This window comes from Ctenocephalides felis, unplaced genomic scaffold, assembly GCF_003426905.1.
Source record: "Ctenocephalides felis isolate EL2017-DRISC unplaced genomic scaffold, ASM342690v1 CF-g0.4_SCAFFOLD_01492, whole genome shotgun sequence".
Taxonomy (NCBI): domain Eukaryota; kingdom Metazoa; phylum Arthropoda; class Insecta; order Siphonaptera; family Pulicidae; genus Ctenocephalides; species Ctenocephalides felis.
In genome coordinates this window covers 9,938,301-9,956,680 of record NW_020537646.1, presented here as the reverse complement: position 1 = coordinate 9,956,680, position 18,380 = coordinate 9,938,301, and the positions used below count along the sequence as shown (strand labels likewise).

At 27.7% G+C, this 18,380-nt stretch overlaps 1 protein-coding gene across 1 annotated transcript in view; it reads left to right on the top strand.

The window, feature by feature from the left end:
* LOC113370336 (calcitonin gene-related peptide type 1 receptor-like) overlaps positions 1–18,380 on the top strand; it is a 65,854-nt gene that overhangs the window by 21,418 nt on the left and 26,056 nt on the right. Inside the window, exons 2-3 of the mRNA XM_026611003.1 lie at positions 5,731–5,837; positions 9,785–9,876. Of these exons, the coding sequence (XP_026466788.1) occupies positions 5,731–5,837; positions 9,785–9,876 (199 nt within the window). The remainder of the gene's footprint in view (positions 1–5,730; positions 5,838–9,784; positions 9,877–18,380) is intronic.

Below are 18,380 nucleotides of genomic sequence, written 5' to 3'. Positions count from 1 at the left end.
ACCTTACTTGCTTTCAAATGCCAGCACATCATTATTTTATTGACAAATAAAATTCAATGTCAAAATACATTAAGCGATTTGGCGACCTTGGCAATAAGATATTTTTTAGAAATGTGGTAATTGAAAATTTTATGAATGACATCAAAGTCGTCAGTATATATGTATATATATATATATATATATATATATATATATATATATATATTATAGAATTTTATGATATGAGTGGAACGAATATTAATTGTTTAATATGAACAAAACAGCACTCAGATTTGATGAGTCCTGTGTCACACGTTTGGATATTATTAAATTATTATTTAATCGATTGATTTCTTTTGCACTGTCCGCAATTTCATATTTCAAAATTTTATTCTGAAGGATCAATAGACTGTTATTTAGTTTTTGTATGTTATTGTAATTTTTATTTTTGAATGTTAAATTGTTGGTACAAATCTGAGTGCTGTTTTGTTCATATTAAACAATTAATATATATATATATATATATATATATATATACTAGCAAACCCGACGAACTCTGTTTCGCCACCAGATAGTTTCGTGAGAAAGATGAAGAAATTTTTTGTTTTTTTTTTTATATTTAAAAAAGAAAAATTTGATATTATTACACAACAGTAATGAATTTCGGTTACAAAAATGAAGTGTTTTCTAGTTGAACTTCTCTAAGTAAATGAAAGTGAATCCGCAAATTAACCGTTTCATTGAAGTGCTCATTAGTAAACCACATTTTTTGTTTTTTTGTCTGACGTTAACACAAACAAAGCGGATGGTTTTCCAACTCGTGAACAGGCAACGTATAACTGCCCATGTGAAAAACAATGATTTTCAAGATAATTTATTTGAAGTTTATCCCACAAACACTAAGCGATTGACCTTGCGACTTGTTATTGCGAACGCAAGGCAAACTGGAAATTACAATCGTTTGAAGTCAAACGGAAGACCAGTCGGAACTATTGGTATGTCACCAAATCGCCAGCAATTTTTGATTGAATGGTGAAATTCAGTGCGTGTACATCATTATTCTTTGCGGCAGGAATTGCTCGTTGACTTAACCAGGCATAATTCTGATAATTCTCACTAATGTCATTACTCGAATTTTTAATTACGGTGCGTGAAGTTGCAGCAATTTGCATTGGGGCACGATACCACGCACCACTAATTTTCTTAACTACAAACTTGCGGAGCCCGAGACCATTCCAACGAATGCAAAATTATCGAAAACGGTACGTGCGTTCTGGAGTTATATCGTCAGGAAGGAAAACCCGACTTATTTTTATATACGTATATGTAGATAAATTCCCCTTATAAACGAATGTCACTTTTGATATCAGGTTGTAAGCAGCGCCTGATTTGTGGTCCAAGTCAGATCGAGGCACTTAACATTGCATTAATATAGCACTCCATATTAATGTAATGAATTACTAAATGCGAAAATAATATTCTACTAGTAAGATAATCTACTTTATCAAATATTTCATCGCTTCAGATGACATCAGCCATGATTTCGTTATACAATACCTGTCTAGGCAACTTCTTGAAAACTAATTGTGAACTCGATGTGAGTTGCACCTAACTCCAAACCGGCTTGCTTTTGCATACTGCATTGTATTAACTCTGCACTAAATAGAGAACTTTATAGAAATTGTTGTAAACGATATCCTATTTCAAATTATAATAATGAACTTTCATCATGTGAGCCCTTTAAATGCTGCAGAAACAAAATTATATCGTTTAACAAATTATACAAAGTGAACTTTATTTTGAAATTACTGCATTGCATTTATGTGTATATTCAGATGTAATTTCACTAAATAAATTATGGCCTCATTGAACTGTAACAAAGGAAATTATACAATAATTGCGACAAAATGTAATATAATAATTTTTCTAGAAAGTAGGTACATAATTTTACTAACTAGTTCACTAATATAAAAAATGAAAATCATGTTAAGCATAAATCATTTGAAAATATGTTCAAGTGAAAATTATCTTTCTTCGGCATTGCTACTAATAATCCTTCATATTAGAGAATTTAATATACCAAATAAAGATATGCCGACCATTGGGTTGCATTCTAGTGACGTAGCTAAAGAAAATATTAATCACGAGAACTCATAGAACTCTTCTGGTTTCTGATCAAATATATGAAGAAAAAGCATATTCGTTGTCGCTCAATTATTTATATGAATATCTTACTTTTCATTTTGATTTAGCTATATCAGATGATCATTGTAGGTGGATAATCCTATATTACAGAAATGATACATTTAATGTCATCTTTTTCATGTTTGCATCATTATTTTGTGGATTATCCTATATTATTTGTTTTCTGTATGAGTTTTATGAGCTTTGTATCGTGAATCAATTGAATTATTCATGAAGCTTTAAAAGCTATCTGATTGATCGTAATATGCGATTCACAAAAATGTGCAGTGGTATAGAGCAGGAATACAAATTAATATTTATTTATAGTTTATTAAAACATGGTAAACATGTAATAATTGAATAAAAGTAAAATATTAATTTTACTATTTTTAGATATTTTTGTACACAATATATGGTTATTTTTATATGGCCATTCAGAGATGTTATTAGGCTCCAGGAAAAAGTTTAGCCATTTTAAATATTACGTTTTAAAATAAACAAAATGTAATGTAATTATGTGTAGTTATAAAATTTATTAAAACTTTTCTTCGATAATTCAGTTTGTTGGGTTATAATTTAACCCTTGTTGCTGTGGACTGTATTAAACTCTGATTTGTTTGTATATTTTGTATTTGTTGCAGTTCTGATTACAATCACTGATTTGTTACTAAGTTATAATGAAAGAAGATATATTTATTGGTTATTTATTATAAATGTTGTTTTACGGAACTTTTACTTTTAGAAGTGAACAACTAGTTTAATTAAAACACTTTGCTACCTCCTCTACCAGGGGTAACAACCATTCCGAGTAAAGCTTAATGCCCTGAAGGTTGTCACTTTCATGGCCAATATATTAAAACGAAAATACGTCCGAACAATATTAGTATACAAAATAGAGAGAACTGAAAGAAGTGTGTGGTTGGAAAATAGATTCTCTAGCAGATGTATGAGACAGTTGTTGACAAAATTAATATTTCAAACATTCATTTAAGTTTACCAGGATATAAGATTCACATTTTTAGAATCCAATTCAATTATCTCGATAGACCACTGCAATCAATTTATATTAGTCTAGAATTCGTTACATTTCTCATCAATTTTCTACTAATGCACGTGGTTTAAAGCTATCTCCATCGCAAATTAAAACCTTGACCATTATTTTCAATCTCTTGATCGTTTCTCACATTCTTTCCAAAGTTATGTAATAACACTTGCTTCTTTCTTTGAGTTGAAATAATTAAATGTTATAGTTCACCTCAAGATCGAGCGTTTCGATCAAACAAAAGTTTATCCAACGCCTGCAGTTACATCGGACTAAAGTTTTAATGAACATTTATTATTAGTTATTTAAGAAAGTAATAAGCGTTTAGAAAACTGAAATCTTTTGTATTTGGCAGATGGGAGCAGTTTTGGAATTAAATGAAATTCGTTGTACTCACGCGAATTAAAAGTTTGGGACACTTATTGAAAATTCTAACGAAATGTGTCGACTGAGGGAATAAAACACTATTTTAGTTCCACGTTTGATTTTTATTTTAGTTTTATAGAATGCTATATTTTTGTAAAATCAATATTGATTCACAATTTAAGCATCGTGATTTTTTTTTATAATATATTGATAAAAATAAAAAAGATCTGCATAGTGAGCTTTAAAAAATCAATGACGTGTGGATACCTTTGCTATTATATTTATTATATTAATTTTTACCTTATAGATTAATATGAACAAGTACATTTTTCCATCTAAAATTTAAATTTATCGTTGCATGTTCGTATAAATTTCTCTATTACCTAGAGAAAACCAAAATAATAAAATAGAAAAATAAAGAAATATATTTTGCACCAGAATATGCTTCCGTTATATATGGGTTTTAATTTTTGAGTAGCTTTCGTCTGGTGTGTTGGCAGTATATCCAGAAATATTGTAAATAATCTATTTGTTGCTATACTAGAAAATATAATATTTCCTCTATCAGGAAACATAATATTTTCTCTGTTATATATGAACACTTCCAAAGAATTTAATATGAATTTTCATCGTTCCCATTACCAATATTAAAAAGGCGTAATCCAATTCAATGTATTTACAATAATATTTAAAAATGGAGTTAGAAGATAATAAACAAGTTCAAAGTAAAATCATTTATATGTATTATTAAAAATATTTGAAACTTGTATTATTTTTCAGAATTTATAAGGATTTGATGATTTAAAAATATTAATTTAATTTACTGATTTATTTTTTCACTGATTTGAATGCAATTTATCATCAGTGTGATGTACAAAGTAGTTATCACATCTAATTTTCATTAATAAATTTAAATTCATTGTTGAATAGTGACATAGAGACTCATTTTCTAATATTAAATTTAATATTTGTAGTATCAATATTACTAATTTGGTAATTCCACACGTGTATAATTGCATTTTTATCACATTCGAATGCAAATTGATATATGCACATAAAATGCATTTAAAATGTAGAAAATGTAATTAAAATTGTATAATGTTACATACTATGTTTCATTATTGAATACTCATTCTGTTCCAAATTAATAGATTTGCATGACCTTATTTTAATATAGTGAAATCGTGTAAATTAATACAAATTGTCAAATGATAATTTTTAGTAATTTAAAATATTACCATCAAATATCTCGATGCTTTTATGATTATATATATTGATATTTTCATGCCGAACTCATTGTTGAAATACTATATTATTTACTATTCTTATTATTTGTTTTATTAAAAAGAAATATTGAATCATTCTGATGATTTTAGCATTTGAAACATTCAAAAATGTAAATATTCTTGCAATCGTCTGAAATTTATTTTTTAATAGATATTTTCAAATATTTTTTTCTATACTCATCACTTGCTGAAATAGTAGTAAAAGCTATTTTTATTTGTTTTTAAATAAAATAAATCTGAGGTTTTATAAGATTGCCAGCTTTAGAAGAATTTATGCAGAAAATAATGTTAATTTTTTAAATATTTTTTTAATATTATAGAAGCATCAAATCATTCTGGCCATTTTAGCATCTGAAACATTCAAAACTATAAATATTCTTGCAATTGTCTGAAATTTTTGTTTTGCATATTTTACTAACTTAGTTTTTAATATATTTAAATTTTATAGATATTTAAAGATATTTTAATTATAATAAATATTATTGTATAATGAAATTGATAAATGATATGTAAATATAAAATATGGAATTTGTTTTCATAATCTCTCATACCAGACACCCCTGTCTGACTGAGATATGAAAATAATATATAAATAAATAAAAAAAATCTTCTCTATCATTATTACTTGCTGTAATAGTAATGAAAGCTATTTTTATTTGTTTTTATATAAAATCAGTGATAATCTTGAGATTCTATAAGATTGTCAGCTAACAATTTATTTAGAAGAATTTATGCAGCAAATAATCTTCATTAAGAGAGATAATTTGCAATAGCTATATTTTAATTTTTATTATATAGATTTTGATGTAAAATTCATTGCTTCACAATATATGTTTTTGTATGTAAAATCTGATTGTACCATGTCTGTTCCAGGAATGGCTTACAAGACGTGTGACGAAGACGCGACGTGGTTCAAACACCCCCTGAGCAACCACACCTGGTCTAATTATACGACATGTGTCAACTTGGACGACTTAGAGGTGAGCACTGAACCGACTTGCTTTGATAATAATTATTCAGTACGATACTAGAATACTACTACCACAGACGAGATTCATGTCCGATTGTTAGATTGGATAAGTTAACAACTGTTTCGACTTAACCAAAACATCGCGAACTGGTGAATAGTGTTTGTACACTGGAAATTGTTTTTGTTATTTGATGAATTAACTTGGTACCGTGGCAATCAATGTTGCGGCTTTACGATGTTTTGTTCCATCAGCTCGATTTATTATTACAAACGAGGTTTGATTCTGGAAGAATAATAATCCTTCATTATGCAATCATATGCAATATGTAATTACTTATATATCAATTTTTTTAACAAAAATGTGCACTAATATGTGCATAGGTATTTGACAAAAAATCACGAAACATCACGTGGGAGAAAGGAGGGGTCTAGTAAAATATCACGTGTATTTATTTTTTACCTGAATTTAAAAAAAAATCAAATATTTTCATAAAATAATCACAAAAATTCACCTAGCATTACGTGGGGGAAAGGAGGGGTCTAATAAAATATCACGTGTATTTATTTTTCACCTGAATTTAAAAACAAATACGATTCGTAAATTCGAAAAATTTCTTAGAAAAATGTTACGTAATACACGTCATATTTGGTGGGGACGTGATTAATAAGCGCCCCTTAAGGTTATTGGCATTTCGTGGGTGTTACTGCAATATATATGCACCATCATTATCAGATATAAATATCTATTATATATACTTGAAACATAACAAAGAAAGGTAGTTGACCTCTAGGTTGCCCTCTCGAAAAAGTACTAGTTTACATTGTATGAAATCTGATCACCGCTAAAAAATTGCAACAGTTACATATATCTTTGCTTCTCGTTACCTATTAATTATTATTACCAGTTTTTTTTCGTTAAACAGCAAACTAACAAGATATTCTAAAAACTGTTGTGACTCATTTATTTTCTACTTATATGGAAGTAAACCTAATAATTTTCCTTTTTCATTGAAATAAAAATTGATATTTGATGCAACAATACATGAATATATTATGAATTCACTTCTGTTTTATTTGAATTTTTATACAGTGCTTTAATTTCTAACAAATCTTGCAAGAAACCGAGTTAAGCAATTTTTCCTTGGCCAGTAGAGGTACATACTTTGCTCGTTTCTATGTAAATTTTATGGTTATATTCAATGCAATCTTTTAGTAACGTAGCAGATAAATAAGCACAATAACAACAATGACCGTATAAATTACTTTTATTATTAAACATATTAATTTTAATATGCTTCAATTGAATACTATATTTGATGAGTGAATATTATGATGTTAATTACATAAAGCGTTAGTGTTCTAAATATATTACTTATTTATGCACACTTAAATTAGCTATAACACTATATATGAACATATTAATAATATATAAATTAAATATTAAATCAATACTATTTTGGTTCCCAAATAACAATAATTACTGGAATATTAAATCAAGCTTTCCGTCATTTTGCAAGTTCATTCATTAACATTAATTTAGTGTACTTATCGAATCATCAAGTTATTTATATTTTATCTCGATTTTGAATAATAATAATTTTATAAGTAATAAATTCAGAAGTCTGAAACATCGCTAAAACTTTATATTGGTTAAATGTGTTTCATTAAGTTTCACTGCCTGAAGCCTAATTATAATTAAAAAAACTTCTCGTTTTTAATTTTCGCCATAATGATTCTCAAGGCTATTAATGCGCTTTTCTGATTATATACATTAAATTTTATTTCTCATGCTGAACCCATTGTCTAGAAAATATATTCTTTTGTATACGATTTATTATTAAGAAAGCAATGGAAGTGTTAAATTTTGACGTTTTTTCCTCAATTAGACCAGCTCGATGCGTTGAGTAACTGAAGTTCTATTGAAGTCTATTATTTCTTACTAGCCAAATTAAATCTATCTTCATTCAACAGTCTTCTGCCATTCATTTCTATTCAAATAATTTAATTTTTCTCGTCTTTCAAGAAGTTTTGAATTATACAGCATTTTGCAGATAGCAAATTCTGATTGCAGGTATTGCTATTATATATCATATCAACTCGACGTGTCATAGAGTAAAATAATTATGTTATAAAAAAGCTTAGCGTCAGAAAATTTTCTTCATAGTTCGTGCATTATTTTCACAAGAAAAGTGCACTCTCATGTCAAAGTGTTGTGCACTGCTAAAGGTTGGGTAAAATGATAATAGTTTTAAAAATCGTTAGAATCTGGATATCTAAATTGTGAGCATGATATAATATAATTAATATAGTTCCGTAATAGAAAATCTCTAAATTACATCATTCTTTGGGTCATTTTTACCTATCTTTAACCGACTATCATCATTTATACTAATATGGTCTATAAAATTATAACTTATTTTAATTAATATATATAAGATACTAATGCATAATAATCAACATTGATTTATATTATACACATTATCTTTCAAATTCGACTTGAATCCATCTTTAGAGTTAATATCTGGAATAATTTTTACTAAATGGTTACCAACTATAACTCTTTTTTTTTCAATAAAATAAGCGAATTATTTATATGATAATAATACCATAATTCAATTTTGTAAATGTTATAAGTGAATTTTCTAGTTATTTTTATCACATTTATTACTTTGAATATTATAATAACCTAATATTTTTAATGCACTGAAATATTTATTAGGTTATTTTGGTACCTTTGACATCCCTTACAAACAGTTTTTCCACCACTATCTGTAGAAGTGTTACATTTTACCGTTTTCTATTTGCAATATCATTAGAGTTTTTCATATACAATTTTATATATCTTATTTATTATTCATGAAAATGCAGCAAGTCGTAGATCAATGTCTTGCTTCTTTAGTTAGTTATACGTTTTTATTTTTATAATCACAATAAAATAAATATTTCATGAATTTTCAACAGATTTTTAAATAATATATATATATATATATATATATATATATATAGATTTTAAATAATGGTGTACTAGTTTTCCTCATATTTTTAAATAGGGATGCAAAAATTTGAGCATAGAAGTATCGAATATTCTTATCTTTAACTGCATAAAGACGAAATATCAAAGCGCGTAAGCGCCGCGTCGCCGTCTATCGCGTAAACATTGGTACGTAACTCACAGGAATGTAAACAAAATTTATACTTATTGTTAAAATCTCTATAAAATATCTGATAATTTGATGTGCATATGTCTAATGTTTATTTTTGACCGCCAAATGGCTCATTTTTTTACTTTTTCCTCCATATCTCCAAAGTCGTTGGACCTGCCTTTTCCATTATTCAAATCGGACGCTCCGTTCTCTTAAAAACTGAGTTACCGTTTTCGGCACTTTTTCGCCCAATCCGAATCGAATGTTTTTTGAATTATTCAAATCGGTTGATCCGTGTTCCCGAAATCGTCGACGAAAATTTGTATCCGCACATACATACATGCACGCACACACACACATATACATCCATTTTTTCTAAGGTATGCCAAAATGTTCAGAAGGTTTTGAAACGTAAAGATCTATAAAAAATTTCATTTTCGAGTTTTTTGCGATTACTATAACTTGCGCTACGTGAAGTTAAAAATCTCAGATAATTTATTTTTGTTTTGCTAATAACATTAATAATTTCATCAATTCATCAATTAATAGTGTAAGTAATATAAAATTTGTAGTAATTCATTGATCTGCTAAAATTCCTAGAATATCATATAATAATAATAACAAGTTTTTTGGAATACATCAACATGTACTCAGGCTAATTAATGTAAAAGCCATTGGGTTGATAGTTAAATGAAATAAATTAAATAGCTCGAGTGTGTGGTAAACACTTGACTATGTAAAATGTTTCAAAATTATACGTTGATACTAAATCTAATAATTTACAATATTAATATGTCTTTTTATTGATTTTCAGTGGCGCCAGAGCGTAAACCTAACATACGAAACGGGCTATTCCATATCGTTGATAGCGCTCATCATATCCTTAGCCCTGCTCTCGTATTTCAGGTGAGTTTTGCCATTTTACAATGTTTAGATACGCTTCCTTGATATTTTTGATGTTCGTAGTAACGAAGTTATTCTGTTTTTTTCCTGATGTTTTCATTTCGTTCACATTTTCTGCATGTGGTTTGCGTACAGTATGCGAAATTCAATCACCATAAAATCTAAGCCAGCTTTGGAACTTCCTTTTAAAGTTAACTCGTGATGTTTGTCGAAGCATTCCTATGGGTCATGTATCTTTTAGCATACCCTTTGGAACATTTATCGTGAAAAACGCGTTTTATTTGATTTTTCGGCAAGTAAATAAATGCTTTGAATAAATATCAAATCTTTTATTTCATATTTGGTATTAAAATATTTATAAAGCACCATTTGCATTAAAATTATATAATAATTTATATGAATTTTCAACTTCAATTAGCTAAGGCTTCTAACTGTGCTGCTTCTCGTCTTATTCATCAGTCAATACTTTTGGTAAATAATCATTACAATCTTATATTTTGAGAGAATTATAATTAGGCAATTTTTGGTTTATCACATTTTGTTTTTTTAACTTCTTGTAGAGTGAGTTATAGTAATGGGCCAAAAATCAAAAATCCAATTTTTAGCATATCTTGACGTTTCAAAGTTTTCTGTACACTTTGGCATACCTTAGAAGAAATTGATGTGTGTGTATGTATGTGCGGATACAATTTTTGTCGAAGTTTTTGAGAGTACGGCTCAACCAATTTGGATGATTAAAAAAGCAATCGATTCCTACTTTAGAATTTAGGGGATTGGTGCTGATTAGTTTTTAGGAAAAGTCGGTCCAACCGTTTTCGAGATATAAAGCAAAGTGTGCAGAAAATGGAGTCGCGGTCTTTGCGAGAACTGGGCATCCGATTGGAATGATTCAAAAAACTTTTTGCTTGTGTTGGCGAAACAAATTGCTTTTGGAAAATTGCTTTTTGTATCTTGAAAACATTTTGGATTTTAATATAAGTTCTGGCTTAAGTTCTGAAGCTTACTTATTTAATTTAAATAAATAAATTTAATTTTGCAATTCATTTTATAGAATTATTATCAATATTAGACAATGTTACAGTATTTATAATGATCTATTAGAAAATATTTAATATTTTTCGAATATTTCGTTATGGTACGTAAAGCTCCAGCAATTTGCCTAAAGGTACGATGCCATTAACCACTAGTTTTTTTATATTTGACTTATTATTATACTTTTATTAAAATATTAAAACACAACCTATACTAATTTGAAAGACACGAATCTATAAGCAGTATGAGAGTGTACGGACAATAATATGCTTTCATTTAGATACTGAACTTCAATAATATTTTTGTGAAAGTCTTCCCAGAATTCACATACTGACTTTTCAAAACTTCCAATTGGATTATTTTTTTATCCATTACCATGATTGTACTTAAGCAAAATTGTTTACAAACTAAACCATGTTTGATAAAAAAGCAAAACGAGCCAACTTTTTCTACATTCCACAGAATAGTTCTGAGAACTATAATCCCTGTCTGATACCAACAGCACTTTTCTCTCATGGTGGCGTAACTTTAATTTCCAGGTTAATACATTTCCATTTCCTGCGCTGGCGCGTTTTCCAGAAATATAAGTTTTGATATATTTTGACCATTAGCGTTATAACACGCTTAGTTTTAATTAATTAATTACATTTATTCGAAGTTACATTCTCTATAATCTCCGCCAAGAAGTTGCGGTGGAGTATAATAGATGATCATTATGTGAAGTGGTCATTAATATTGGGTATATGAAAGTAAAGTTGAATTTTACTGTAAGGTAATAATAAAATATTGGGGCATAGGTATTTTTTAATGGTGAATGAATTTTTGTTGAAGATTTTGTAATAAATAAATTGATATGGGTTTAAAATTTTGTAGTTGGACTTGCTCCTAACTACGTTTGCACATAATGATTCTATTCCAAGGTCATCTAATAAAAAACCTGAAAAATCATTATTTACCTCAATTTATCAATCAATCATCGTTATTCTTGTTGAAATCCTTTCTAGTAAAAAGCGTTCGTTTAGTTTTTGCTCTAAACGAAAAATTCCAAAAGCTCTCTTTTCAGTATTTTCAGTTGCTTGTTCAGTGTAATCGATGTGTAACGCTATCAATTGGTGAACGTGATAGATCGACGATTTATAAAAAGCGTGCTGAGTAGCTCCAATCAATCAAACCTTTTTTGCATTAATCCAATATATTTTGCAAACGCATTAATTTTACTTAAAATTGAATTTCCTTTAGATATCAAGGTAATTTATTGTATAGAAGAGCTGTTGATGAATTTTTGGCGGAGATATTGTATCAGTACCGCATGCAAAGTGAAAAAAATAAAGATGATTTATTGAATACAGATGTAACATCAATTTTTTTTTATTTTCAAAAAATCATAGAAATATTTAGTAATTAATTCAAATACTAATAATACATAGGCAATGCATATCCTTTATTTTCTTACTCAAAATCACAGTATCATGGTAAATCTAAAATATGTCATATTGATGCCATTCTTACAGTAATGTATTCCAATGTTATCGTCTCCACAATAATGCATAAAATATATTTTCTCAGAAATTCCATCTTCTCGACCCCCAGAGATGGGAGGGCACATATATGCATGAATGATACATATCACAAGTAAATTAAAAACAAATAAAATTTATTATACCAATTTCAGTCCCCATGCAATTTAAAGACTCGTATAGCCCTCGTAGAAACCGGTAAAATATTCAATTTCCTTTGGTCCAAAGTTTGTATTTATATGCTTATATAATATATTGTGAAATATGTTTATAAATAAATATATATGAATATATAAATTTATATATATATGTATATATATATATATATATATATATATATTGTTTAAGATTTTTTGGAAAGCCTTATTAATATTCAATATTTTAATTTTCTGACCTAAACGGCTTCTCCCTAAAAGAATTATAATTATGTTAAATTATTTTATTCTACGTTTCAGGGTTTGTGGTATGGCCCTACCTTCAGCAAATTTGTAATTGAACCTTTTGAATTGATTAGCTGTAGTCAATTTAAATCATAATAAATATATAAGCTATGATTTTTTATTATTTAAGTAAAACTTGCCTTTTTAATTTGAGCTACCAGGCCTTTAATTTGTTTTAGTCTCCTATAAGTATAAGTTTTTTTTAATTCAATGTTTTGATGTATTTTCATTCTATTCCTCCATGTTCCCTCATATATGTTTAATTATTCCCATATACAAATTTGATTTAATCCCATCGTCGACTTCCAAAGATGGATTGCACTAAAGTTTGCAAGCTATTATAATGTCATAATACGTATCACACTATTACTGCAACCACATTTTAGTTCGGATGTTCATTAGACCAAATTCGAATTGAATTTTAATGAGTATTATAAGATTAAATTAACGAGAACCTGCTAATGACTCCAGCCAAAGCCGTATTCATCGAGGTTCTAGCTTTAGTAATTATTGTTTTACAACATAAAGGGAAAATAATTGAGATAAATCATGTAAGACACTCTTTTGTTGCTCAAAATATGCTGCTTTCTTTTGTGATTGAATCTATTGTTGCAAATTTAGAATTAAAAACCTTCATGTTTTGGTCATATTTTTACTGCGTTTCTGGATAATTTGTGTAAGGTTAATTACCACGATTCTTACAATATTGATTTTTGACTCATTTGATTTTTTCTCGATATTTCATGTTATGTGGAATTACTTGGTATCAATTTAAAAAAATAAAAAAGTAACAGTGCGGTTTTTCTCTAGCGATTTACCAAAAAATCATCCACCTATGTTGAAAATTCACAAACCGTTTGAAAGGTAATCAATTGATAATCTTGCTAATTATTTTTTGGCAAAATCGCCCGGAACGTTTCTTCGTAATTAATTAGCCCATTTACTTTCTTCATATCTTATTATATTATGTAGTATCTACTTATACAGAAGCTAATTAGCGGTTTTGCATAAACGTACTCTATCCAAAATACTATTTGATACCATTTTCAGGTTTACTAATAACTATGAATTGTTGAATTAATGATATAATTATATTTGTACATGCAAATATCATTAACATGAGTTTGTGTGTTTTCCGCGTTACCAGGATATTAAATAGGTGGCTTTTGAACTTGCATACAGTTAATTATCAAACAAATTCCTTAGTTGGGAAGTTCAATATTAATTCTTTAGTCGGATGCATAGCTTCTTCCAATATGAATATAAGCTTGATTATATTAACTAGCAACTATTGAAATCTATTACATTTGCCAAAGTTTGCTTTATGTCATTGTAATCTACCAAAATATACATACAATGTTGAAAGAGATAATAGATAGGATAATAAATAACTTTTGCAATGGTCATATTCCTTTTATTAATTTTTAATTTTATGGTTTTATTCTGGCTTTTACTTGTTTTGGAATAATAATTGAATTAAGTACGATTAAAGCTTTTTATGAATTATAAAATTTTAAAAATCCTGCTTATATATTTAATTACATTTAAATTATGGCTCGAATTTTAATAATGTTCATAATATCTTTTTATCACCTCGCTCCACCGTCTCGTAAGTGCTGTATAGATATTAGATAATAAATTTATGTGTTTATATTTTGGCATTATACCAAAAGCATAAAACGAAATAAAACGATAAAGCTATAAAAAATGGTTTTGCGTGCATGTGAAAAGAGCAACATCAGCATTTTTACGTGTTTCTGATACGCAATAAACACATTGTTGTTGGCAATCGGTATAAAAATATATGAACACTTTTTAAAATACCCGGTGATATTTCTAGTATTTATCTATTCGTGTGAAAGCTTTTCCATTCTACAATTCTAGAATCTCGGTGATGGCAAAAGGTGGTTTGTTAGCAAAACTTACTTCGTAAATTAAGTCTGTTATCGTTACGATGGAAGTTGAGAAGTAAATAAGATTGTTATTCAATGGATGAGTATTTTGCTAGTTTATAAATTTGACTTATTTACAAGTACATTTGATTATAGTAATGGAATATTTCATTACTTGCATAAGATGATCATTAATAATTTTGTTGAATTTTAGAACCTTATTTAAAATAGTACGGTACGCTATAAGAACATTTTTAACAGTTAAATTTTTTAACATAAAAATAATAACTATGAGAGCACTATTGGTAATAAAGGACCAAGATTCAAATATTGCGCTACGACTGGCCCGACACCTGGTGACGATTCATTTCTACTGGGGTTGTTAAAATCAATATTAAAATTATTATTATAATATTCGAAATTATAATTTAAATGTATTTATTTACAATATATAATATGTTACTTGTTTTACTTCGTTTGCAAATTTACTTATTTATATTAAAATTCAAATTGTAGAAAATGTAACATTTTATTTTTCATACAAAATGCCATGAGAACATCGGTTAGATAGCATATAAATGTTTATATATTTATTGGACATAAAATATAGTACAAATGTTAAATTTGTTTCTCTAATTGTTTTCTAATACTTATTGAGCTCCTAGCATTATTCGAGCTGAGAATATAAGTTTATTATATTTTTTACTAACAAAAACTAAACTTTAGTATTATTTTGTTTAATACCAAAACATCAATATTATTCTACCTATTTTTAATGAGTAAATAGCAGTCCCTAATTAATACTTGAAGTATAACAGCACTAACCTAGTTTCAGAAGTAGTTAAAATTTTAAAGTAGGCAGTACTACTGAAAAGTTGCCATCTTTAGTAATTTCGAGTTAATAAACTTTGAAACTTTGTCATTATTAATAATTCAATAGTGCCCATATATAGAGTTCATAATATCATACATAAACTTTGTATTGGATATTTAGATTTTTTTAAATTTTAATTAATATATGCCATGTAGGTATTTACTATATTGTATGAAGTTCAGTTATTCCTAATATACATTTTAATTATTATATTTATTTAAATTTGCTTATTTGATAGCAAAGCTCTATGAATATTCATAGAACTACAAGAATTATACAGGATTCATATATCTACTTCCATTAAAAATATCACTGGGATAATTATTACTGCGCAGGGGTTGAAATTAATCTTTGGCTAACGAAGTATGGTACATTTATATACAAGTTCTATATTTTAAATGAAACCGTATATTTTGACTAAGTGACTCATATGTAGGTACACCTAAAACTTGAATATTAGATCAAACAACCCAAAAGCGAGATGCAATATTTAGCAATAGAGAAACATGGTTTTATAAATGTATTTAGTAATAAGTCATCATTTGAAATAAAAAAAATGCTTGAATATATATATAGTATAGTAATTATGAATTTTGGTATTTTTAATCAAATTTTTACTACAGTCGAAAGGATTGCAAAACTTGCATGTGTAATACTACTCCGCGGATTCTTCATAAGTTTTTCTTTGGATACTCCAAGCACCGCCGATTATTTTTCGGAGTCTCCAAAGTTTAATAACTTTTCACAAATTCTACTATGAGACGATGGGTTTATTATAGCTGATTTAAAACGTGACTGTGATTGAATTATTGAGATTAAAATAAATGTGTAAGAAAATCGGCGGCTTCAAGCCAACGAAACCAGGGAACATTATTTATCTGATGTATCAAAACCGCAGGAATATTTTAGCCTATGATGGTACCTATTAGCTATTTCGAATTATTATTGAATATTTTGCATAGTTCTACGAAATCGGTAACTATGTAATTATCATAGCATACCAAACTACACACATATATATATTAATAACTAAATAAATTTTATCCTACACAGTTCATGACTATTTAGAAACCATATGTAACATCCTAATTATTTTTTTTAATTTACATTTAAAATTTAAAGGTAACTTCTCATGGATAGGTAAACTATTCATATCATATTTGGTATCAGTCTTAATAGATATAATTAAGTAATTTATATCACCATTTATTGTCAAAATATAATCTCTTCTAATCCGATTCTTTGCTACCATGGCTGCAGATTTTAAAAAGGGACCTGTCAAAAAGTTAATATCGTTATATAAAGTTTTGTCTTTGAAAGAAGCTTATGAAGTTAATTATCGGAAAAACTTTAAGTCAATTTCTTAATTCAGAAAAAGTTAAATACTTTGCCATAATTTATAACTTAATTTGTTATCAAATCCATGGTAAGCCAGCCTGTGCAGCAAGTAGACGGTCTGATAGTTTTGTAAATGATTTTTTCTAACTTCTAGCTTTTACTTCTTTTATGTCTATTTCTTTTTTCCTCTCAATTTAAAAGTTTTGATCACGTTATCAATTCCAGATTATTGTTTAGAAAAGCAATAAAATAAGCACTTTCATGTACAACGAACATGGTACAATGGGCACGTAGTGCTTTAAAGTTGTAATGGGATACCCTTCTGGCAAATCAGTCGTGGCAAATTGTCCGGGATGTAAAGTTTTAATTGATAAATTGTATTTTAATTTCTTTGTCGTATTTTACAAAATAAAATCGAATAACAAGGAAAACAGCTGTTGAAGTACTCATATTCATCTATATATAAGAAATAAAAATCTCAAGATAACCTGTTAAATTTCTCATAAGTTGATACATTTACTTATTGTTAATTCAGTTGGTAAATTCAGTTTTGTATCAGTATTAACTTTTTCTATAAATAAATTCAAATAGTTACTTTTCTCATAAAGCAAGTCTCCTCACTGTATCTGTAAAACAATGAAAGACCACTAATGACAAGCAGTAAACTGTAAAATAAATTTAAAAATTTAAAAAAACACAGACCAACAAATACCTAAAAATACAAACAGACATAACTTTCATTTCGAGAAGAAAGTTCGAGTGAAAAGGGTTGAAACTGTATCATGCAATTTACGTATATGTTACATATGTATACTATCCATAAATGTGTGCATATATCCACATATAATTTTTCTATGAAAATTCCAAGAAAATGTTATGAAATTTAGAATAAAGCCTTAATACATTTTAGCAATAGCAAAAATAAGTTACGAAGCATTTTATAATGCTATTTAGTTATAAAATCCTGCACTCTTCATAATATGCAAATGTTACAAATCGTGTAAAAACATTTCCATGATGCCACTTTTTATTATTACAACAGGTGGTTGGTGGTTTGTACTTCAAATGTGCAATTTGCATAATATTTTTCTTTCACAAAAGCAGATGTATCTTTTAATTATTTTCAGCATAGCTATCGTAATTTGCATAAATCTGCTTTTTGTATGTGGGTTGCAATAATAATGTTACACAAATGATCCTTAATAAGTAGAGTCCTGTTTTTGCGTTGCAGTGAAAATGAGATATGTATGGAAAATGCGTGGAAGAATGCTGTTTCGAATGGAAAACGGGAGCTTCATCATAAATCTAAAATGTGGGGAAATAAGGGAAATAATATGCGTATTCTTTATTATGTTTACTTAACGTGAAAAATTTCGTAGTATATTTTATAAATGAACATGCTATTATTTTGTTT